The sequence below is a fragment of the Salvelinus namaycush genome, chromosome 17 (genome assembly GCF_016432855.1).
Source record: "Salvelinus namaycush isolate Seneca chromosome 17, SaNama_1.0, whole genome shotgun sequence".
Classification (NCBI taxonomy): Eukaryota; Metazoa; Chordata; class Actinopteri; order Salmoniformes; family Salmonidae; genus Salvelinus; species Salvelinus namaycush.
In genome coordinates this window covers 13,253,783-13,261,704 of record NC_052323.1, presented here as the reverse complement: position 1 = coordinate 13,261,704, position 7,922 = coordinate 13,253,783, and the positions used below count along the sequence as shown (strand labels likewise).

At 47.7% G+C, this 7,922-nt stretch overlaps 1 protein-coding gene and 1 non-coding gene across 3 annotated transcripts; one reads left to right on the top strand and one right to left on the bottom strand.

Moving 5' to 3' along the window:
- Positions 1–1,153: 1,153 nt before the first annotated feature.
- LOC120062317 (histidine--tRNA ligase) lies at positions 1,154–6,475 on the bottom strand. 2 transcript variants are annotated; one of them, XM_039012191.1, is made up of 14 exons: positions 6,339–6,452; positions 5,020–5,465; positions 4,839–4,928; positions 4,561–4,680; positions 4,339–4,434; positions 4,039–4,164; positions 3,791–3,898; positions 3,559–3,657; positions 3,280–3,373; positions 3,072–3,199; positions 2,491–2,766; positions 2,253–2,369; positions 1,857–2,003; positions 1,154–1,762 (listed from the first exon to the last, which is right to left on the bottom strand). In XM_039012191.1, exons 2-14 carry the CDS (start codon positions 5,128–5,130, stop codon positions 1,703–1,705), a joined length of 1,572 nt encoding a protein of 523 aa, XP_038868119.1. In that variant the 5' UTR covers positions 5,131–5,465; positions 6,339–6,452; the 3' UTR covers positions 1,154–1,702. The 2 variants fall into 2 exon arrangements, with proteins under 2 accessions (XP_038868119.1, XP_038868120.1); XM_039012192.1 differs by lacking the exon at positions 5,020–5,465 and having other exon boundaries at positions 6,339–6,475.
- A 277-nt stretch (positions 6,476–6,752) lies between these two features.
- trnaa-ugc lies at positions 6,753–6,824 on the top strand. The gene has a single exon. It is a non-coding gene; the product is annotated as a tRNA-Ala (tRNA).
- The last annotated feature ends 1,098 nt before the right edge of the window (positions 6,825–7,922 follow it).

The following is a 7,922-nucleotide window of genomic DNA, read 5'->3' as shown; positions in this document are numbered from 1 at the left end:
TAGAACCAATCTCCAATGATCAGAGTACACACCGCTTTCTGTTAACATCTCGTTTACATTTGAAATGCTCGCATCTCTCCTTTAATCAATTCCCCCCCTCTGCCTGTCCTCCTCCCTATTTCTGCAGCCGTTAAGAAGCGCTTCAGACTGGCCATCATTGTGAAGTGGCAGTCCACTGCTAGGCCCAAGCACGACAAGCCTTCCAGACCCCCACCTCTCCCTGCCGCTTCCTCCTCGATAGCCCCCGATCTCCCCTGCTGCCACCGCGTTCTGCTGGGCTGTGGGGGGGGGGGGGGGGGGGGCTCTCCCATGGTGCACGCTGCTCCTGTTTCCCCCGGGGGGGTATCTAAGTTGCCTCCTGTGGACGCAGCAGCTCTGCTCCAGGGTGTGTGTGAGGTGTTACGGGCGGAGTAAGCTCTTCAACGACCTGCAGTACCGCCACATGGGGCCTGACGGGTTCCTGTGCTTCAGCTATCAGGTGTATGCGTCGGGGCTGGCCACACCCTTCACCCTTCACTGGGATGGTGCAGACTCTTCCCGGCCCCAACCCTGGAGCTATACAGGAGGCTCGCAGAGCTGCAGCCCAGCAGGTCCTCAGCGCAGGACCTGGTATCACCCCGATCCCTGTGAGGCACAGAGCCGCCACTCGTACTTCTCATGTTGTATAAAGACTTTTGTGTGTTTTGCACTCTTTTATTTGTAGTAAATCGTGAGTAGATGCGTGATTTTACTTTTGCCTGTTTCTAATTTGAATTAAAATATTTTTAATAAATGTCAGTTTGGCTGTCTAATATGGAGTTCAGGGTGGTAGATATTATACATCTGAAATATCCCCCATGGATTCCATAAATGTACATTTGAGGTCTTTTCACAAGGACTGGATGTAACCCTTGTAGTATTAGGGAATGCTGTTGGTGGTTGGGAGCATCCTGGAGAGGCAGCAACAGACTAGGATTACATCTGTCAACAATGAACACTCAACAGTTTGATAGTTCAGCTGAACAAATGTACATTTAGTAAGCATTTACAGACTGCAGATTTTCAGGATGCTGCAAACCACTTAACAGCATTCCCTTTTAGTAGAACACAGGAAGAATTCACAGGGGTAAATGTCCTATATTATTTTGGGAATATCCAACACTCGCCGACTGTGTAGCATTTGTTTCAGTAATTTATTGCAGACCAATGTTTTTACTATTGTAATTTGACAGTTTCTAGTTTTAGTTATTCAAGTAGGTTTTCTAAAACACAACAGTCCACATTAAATTGTAATCTGCTGTTGGATACACCTGTTGTAAATCAATCTCTTAAGGTGGAGGTAAATATCCGTTTATTGGTATGCTGATAGGACAGGCATTTTCATATTTCCTATATAGGCAGATCAACCTTTAGCGCTAAGACTAATACAGTGACTATTGCAATGTTACCCATGTCATACTATTGTCTTATGTACGTTATCAATGTTCCTCGTCCTTGAGGGTACGCAGGTGTCTGGGTAGTCGGCACGAAACCACTGCCTTTTGAGACCACTAATATGCAAGGCCTGGACAAGTGAAACTATTGGGCAATCTTCTGCAGTTGAGACGAGATGATCTTGGTTGGCATGTTGAGGGCTTTGGGTGGTCAGCGGGGAGACCTGTGGTAAACAACTTCTTGAGCCAATCGGATGATGAGGCGGGGTGTTGTCAGGCAAAACCATGACTTAGACGACTGAGGTCCTTCTCTTGATCTCCTCCACTAGTTCAGCTCTGGACACGTCAATCTGAGAAGAAAAAACAGAAACGTGGTGTTTTATTCAAGAGTGTGTGTGTGTGTGTTTAACTGACAAAGATGCTGTGTGTGTATGAGAATCTCACCTCCTCTCGGCTGTGGACCGTTCGGAGCTTCACCACCCCGTCCTTGAGCTCCTGCTCCCCTAGGATCGCCACCAGGGGGATCCCAGAGTCCTCACAGTGCTGCAGCTGGCTCAGCAGCTTGGGGTTCTTCTTATACATCACCTCTGCCTGACAACCCAACCACAGTTATATAAAGGTTCCTCTTATGAATAGCCACAGCCCACACTCAGCTGTTTCACCAGTGGAAATCAACTCTACACACGCACCATCTCTGACTCACCGTGTCAATCTCAGATCGAACACACACACACACACACACACACACACACACACACACACACACACACACACACACACACACACACACACACACACACACACACACACACACACACACACACACACACACACACACACCTTGATCCCAGCGTTCCACAGTTCAGCGGTCAGTCGGAGTCTCTCCTCCAGAAGGTTTTTCTGTGCCGAGGCCACCATGACTTGAGTCTCTGTGGTTCGCACCTTCTCCGCCGATGCCTGGGGAGCCAGACCCCAACACACCAGTCAGCCACACACAGAGTTTCTCTCTGGCACATTGATGAACAGACCAGCCTGTGGGGGGAGCTGGCTGTTCATAATGCCCGTCCCCCTTCCTTACCTCAGCCTTCTGCTCCATGATGGAGAAGACCCTCTCGATGCCGATGCTGACCCCCACACACGGCACCTTCCTGCCCTTGGGGTCGAACATGCCCACCAGGCCGTCGTAGCGCCCGCCGCCCGCCACGCTGCCCACGCTCACACCTTCCTCAGCCTTCTCGCCCGCCCCGTTCTGGGCTCCCGCCACTGGGACCGGGCCGGTCTGGGTCAGAATGGCCTCATAAATCACACCTGTGTAGTAGTCCAACCCACGGGCCAGACTCAGGTCAAACACCACCTGGGAGAGGGGGGAGAGAGGGAAGAAAGAATGGAGGGAGAGGACAGATTAAAAGGAGACAGTAGGAAGGAACATGAGGCGAGGGATTTGGAAAAAAGAACTGCACCCTCAGACTTATTTCAGCTGATCATATCACGACATCTATATATATATATATAACCCCTGAACCCCCAAAAAACTATTACTGTTCATAGAGAACTAAATGCCTCTACGGAGTAGGCTGTTGATGGAAATATTTCTATAGAGACGCATTACCTGTCATATCACCTTGGTCACCAGATAACCTGTCACCTCTGACCCCTCACCTTGTCTGTAACCTGGAAGAGCTGCAGGTAGCTGAAGAGCTGCTTCATGTCTGTGAGGCCGGCACACGCCTGCTTGCTCTGTGACATCTTAGCATCCTGCAGCAGGCGCTCAGCTAGGTCCATCCCCCCTGGAACACACACCAATCACAGACAGGGTCAGACCAGGGGAAAGGTCAAAGGTCAGTCTATGTGTGTGACCTGTCCTCACCCTGCAAGCTGACATACTGTCCAATCTGATCGGCTGCTTCCTCAGACAGACCCTTCTCCTTCACCATTTCACTCCTCACATCCTCCCAAGACATCTGGGGGGTGAAGAGAGGACACAAAGGTGGGAGAGAAAAGCAGGGAGCAGCATAGAAAGGGTGGAGAAAATAAGGGAGAAATGTTATCCTTTATTTACTTTGTTTGCATATTAAAACATTGTTAATGTTTACCGTTTAGCATTCCATTTCCTTAACCACATAAGGTTATTGTCCAGCGGGTTTACCTTGTCCAGTTTGTCCACTGTGGAGCAGATGGTGCGGAACTTGTCATCCGGAACTCCACACACTGCAAACATTCCGTCTAGAATACGTCTGTCGTTAACCTGCAGAGAGGATATTAGGGTGGGGAGGGGCGTTAGGACGAGTGTGGCCACACATACAGACCTTCCGTGTATTCCTTGCTTCATATTGCGTCACAGGATGTTTTACCACGGGTGATGTGTGTCTCTGACCTACCTTGATGCGGAAGTCTCCCAGCTCCAGCTCACTCAGGATCTCGTGGACGATCTTCAGGCACTCAGCGTCTGGGATCATGGGGTCGTACTGGCCTGCAATGTCAAAATCCTGGGAGGCGGAGAAACACACACTTAGCAAGAAAATGAGTCATGTGTATCCACAAACATCTGGATGTAGCAGAAAGCAAAAATGATTCCAGTGTTATGGCTGATGTGGACGGTCGAACCAGCGTTCGCTCTGACGCTTACACACTGATAGAACTCCCTGTAGCGGCCGCGGGTCATGGCGGGGTTGTCACGGCGATAGACCTTGGCAATGTGGTAGCGCTTGATGTTGGTGACCTTGTTCATGGCCAGGTAACGGGCGAAAGGCACCTGGGAGGGGGTGGGGTCAAGGACTAGTAGACACCTGATTGGCTCCTAACCTTGTTAAAATCCACCAGTTGGTTTGCTTTCGAGGCATGACCATGAAAAACATAGGGAATTAACTGACCAGCTTGCAGGCTAGCCCACTTAGCAATGTACGCATCAGGACTAATACAAGGATACAGTGAGATCATATCTAAGGGACAGCAGCTCTCCTCCTTGGTCCTTCAGGTCGTAGATGAGCTTAGAATCCTCACCATACTTTCCTGTCAACGTTTCCTACAAATTGTCAACATAAGCACAAAATCCCGATTTATTACAAATCCACTGGCTAGTTTACAACTTTCTATTCATTGTCAACAGTGTGTGTGTGTGTGTGTGTGTGTGTGTGTGTCTCCCACACACCTTCAGCTCAAAGACGGGTGTGTCGATGTTCTCGGCTCCATGGCGTTTAAAACAGCTGATGATGGTGTTGAAGACTTTCTCTCTGATGGCCATCTGCTTAGGGTTATAGTCCCTGGTTCCCTGAGAGAGATGGAGGGAGAGAAAGAGTGCATAAGCAAGACATCACCTGCTGATTTGGATTTTCAGTAAAACACGAGTAGTAAACATGTTATGCAGCAAGTTCTCTTCATGATCACCCGCTGCCTGTGAGGTGCACTCTCTATGGAGGCAGTATTTACCTTTGCGGTCTTGAGCGTGAATTGGTGTCTGCCTTCATCTCCTCCAAGCTGAGCCTTCAGCTCTAGCAGTTTGGCCACTTCTTCATCAATCTAGGAAAGAAAGACACAAACACAGTTCAGTGTTCCTCAGGACCTTGGAACAGATCCTCCCCCATCCCACCCTCCAGAGTCAGGGTCCTACCTGAGACACAGTCATCCCAGAGAGGGTGCGTAGAGAGCGGGCACAAAATCCAGACCGACGGCCCGCCAACCCCGCACAAAGACGCAGGGACGCCATACCCAGGTTAATCATCCCAGCAGGGGAAAGCAAAACAAAATCAAATGAAAAACAAAAACAACCAAAATGGCCGTTCAGGAGTGCAGCATCAGAGCAGCAATACAGTGCAATGGCAAAGTCCACCAAGCCATGTTGTCCAATAACCACAGTCCGTGAATGCCAGGTGACGGTAGGGTTATCCAATCCAAACGCAGTTTTATCCAAGAATATCCAGTCGTAGTGTTTGGATTCCAAATGTTGACGTGTAAGGTAGAGGAAGTAGATGACGGACGGAGATGAAGGTATGACCCCAGCAGGGTTGTTGGCATCGAGCAGGAAGAACAGGAGAAAAGTGGTGAGCAACCCTATCACTAGGGAGGCGGGCGGGCATGACGCATCATCACAACATGGAGGACAAAACATGAGGCAGGGGTCAATCAAACCAACCTATCACAGCCAAGAATCAAACCAGCCGGCCTATCAAAGCCCAGAGACATGGGTGGGGGTGGGACGTCACTGATCCCTGGAATCAGAACTACCCCTAGACCAGACAAGCATTGGGCCATGTTCAGTACGCACGGAGGAAACGGTGTGCTTTTAACACGACCCAGAACTACCTCTGGACCAGACAAGCACAGGGTCTTGTTCAGGAGGCACAAACCAGGATTTTTTTTTTTTTAAACTGTGTGTCCTACTGAACATGACCCTGGCCTGGTGCTGGAGGAAGATCTGAAGACTCAGTGAGATCCCACCCCCTGACTGACACACAACAAGTAAATGAAAACGCACACAGATCATCTCTATCCTCACCTGTGTAGTTAGTTAAAGGTGGGGAGAGACTCTCGGAGAAGCTCAACATTCAGCCATTAAAAGGAACCATGAGTTTACACAATGAATGACCAGCCCATGCACAGTGACAACTATCCTAAGGGGATTGCATCAGTTTGGATTGATAACTGGCTTCTACTAGCTGTATCATTTGAAGCACTATTATTAACTAACGTGCATAAGAAAAATAGCATTCATGATTTACTTTGTAATAGCCATGAAATTCCACTTCTAATTGAACTGACTAGATAATTCATCTGACCGTGAACCGGCAAGGCCCGTATTTTGGCATGAGTAGCCAGCTAACGCTAGCTTCGTTCATGACATATGTCGAACGCGTGTCTGTTCATCCCACCCCAGTCCCGCTGTACGTACAACCTTTTGGAACATCGTCGTGCTAGGCGTTGAATACTGACCTGTTCTTTGCTTGCTTTTTCTGCCTTTAGTTTCCGCACGACTTCTCCCTGTGTTTTAATCGCCTCTTGTATCTGTGCTTTGTCCGCCATGGTGTTGCATCTATTGCCAGAGACTAGAAGACCATGCTAACGCTTCCTCAAAGACCGGAAGCCGAGAACCCGAGGATATACCTCCACGTACCGCACGGTGGCAGTAGATTTACATTGGTGTTTAACAGAGCGCCGTGAGATGTACATGCCAGATACAGTGTAACAATCGTGTTTAGCGGCAAAACATGGAAATTAACAAAGGTTCCGCACAACAGAAAGTTGCAAGTAGTTTCACACTTCTACACTATCAACGTTTTCTGGACTAAATTTGATATCTCACAATTCACGGTATGTATAGGGTGCATTTCTACGTTGTTATCAGTAGGGGATGTAGCTCAGTGGTAGAGCGCATGCTTTGCATGTATGAGGCCCCGGGTTCAATCCCCGGCATCTCCACTCCTTTTGATCAAGATCTGTTTTCTGGCAACTATCTTACAATCAAATAACATTGCCAATCTCATCAACAAAAATAAGAATATGAAGAGCTTTAGTTTTTTTATGATTTGATGACCACCATGCCCCCAATTTGTTGATGCATTCATTTTTGGGATTTTGTAAAACAATTTGGCAGTATTATTTGTAATATATTTTCTCAGTGACCCAAATCAAGTCAAGAAAAAATATAAATGGCATTCATTTAGCTTAATAACATAATTCATTTATTAAGTGAAAAAGGATTTGTGAATAAATGTCAACAGACATTCTGACGCTGAATAGTCAGCTTTCTGCAGTGCTCACTGAGAATGCTTTGATGTGAAACTTGATATATTTTATTGTTTATAATGTCTCTCTGAAGGCATGAACATGCCTGCTAGTGGTTAGGTTACGCTTGTAATGTGTAGTTTGTCGGTAATAGTATACCCCATTTTAGCCTAACACAAACACACACACACAAACATGTTTCAAGTTTTAATGTCACATGCACAAGTACAGTGAAATGTCTTTATTGCAAGATCTAACCCAACAATACAGTAATCAATAACAATGTAGAAGTAAAAATAACAAGGTATAACAAAAACACAGGAGATATAAAATTAAGAAATGAGAAGAACACGATTAAGTAAGTAAGCATACTATATACAGCTTATAGGGAGGAGGTCAGAGACCTGGCCATGTGGTGCCAGGACAACAACCTCTCCCTCAACGTGATCAAGACAAAGGAGTGGTTGTGGACTACAGGAAAAAGAGGCCCGCGCACGCCCCCATTCTCATCAACGGGGCTGCAGTGGAGCAGGTTGAGAGCTTCAAGTTCCCTGGTGTCCACATCACTAACATAGTCCAAACACACCATGACAGTCGTGAAGCGGACACGACAAAACCTATTCCCCCTCAGGAGACTGAAAATATTGGGCATGGGTCCTTAGATCCTCAAAAGGTTCTACAGCTGCACCATCGAGAGCATCCTGACTGGTTGCATCACTGCCTGGTATGGCAACTGCTCGGCCTCCGACCACAAGGCACTACAGAGGGTAGTGCGAACAGCCCAGTACATCA

Excerpts from the sequence above, each read along its gene's own strand:
- LOC120062317 (XM_039012191.1), bottom strand. The coding sequence starts at position 5,130 with ATGATTAACCTGGGTATGGCGTCCCTGCGTCTTTGTGCGGGGTTGGCG. Across the intron at positions 4,929-5,019 it reads CTGGGATGACTGTGTCTCAG|ATTGATGAAGAAGTGGCCAA; the intron begins GTAGGACCCTGA and ends TTTCTTTCCTAG. Across the intron at positions 4,681-4,838 it reads TCACGCTCAAGACCGCAAAG|GGAACCAGGGACTATAACCC; the intron begins GTAAATACTGCC and ends CATCTCTCTCAG.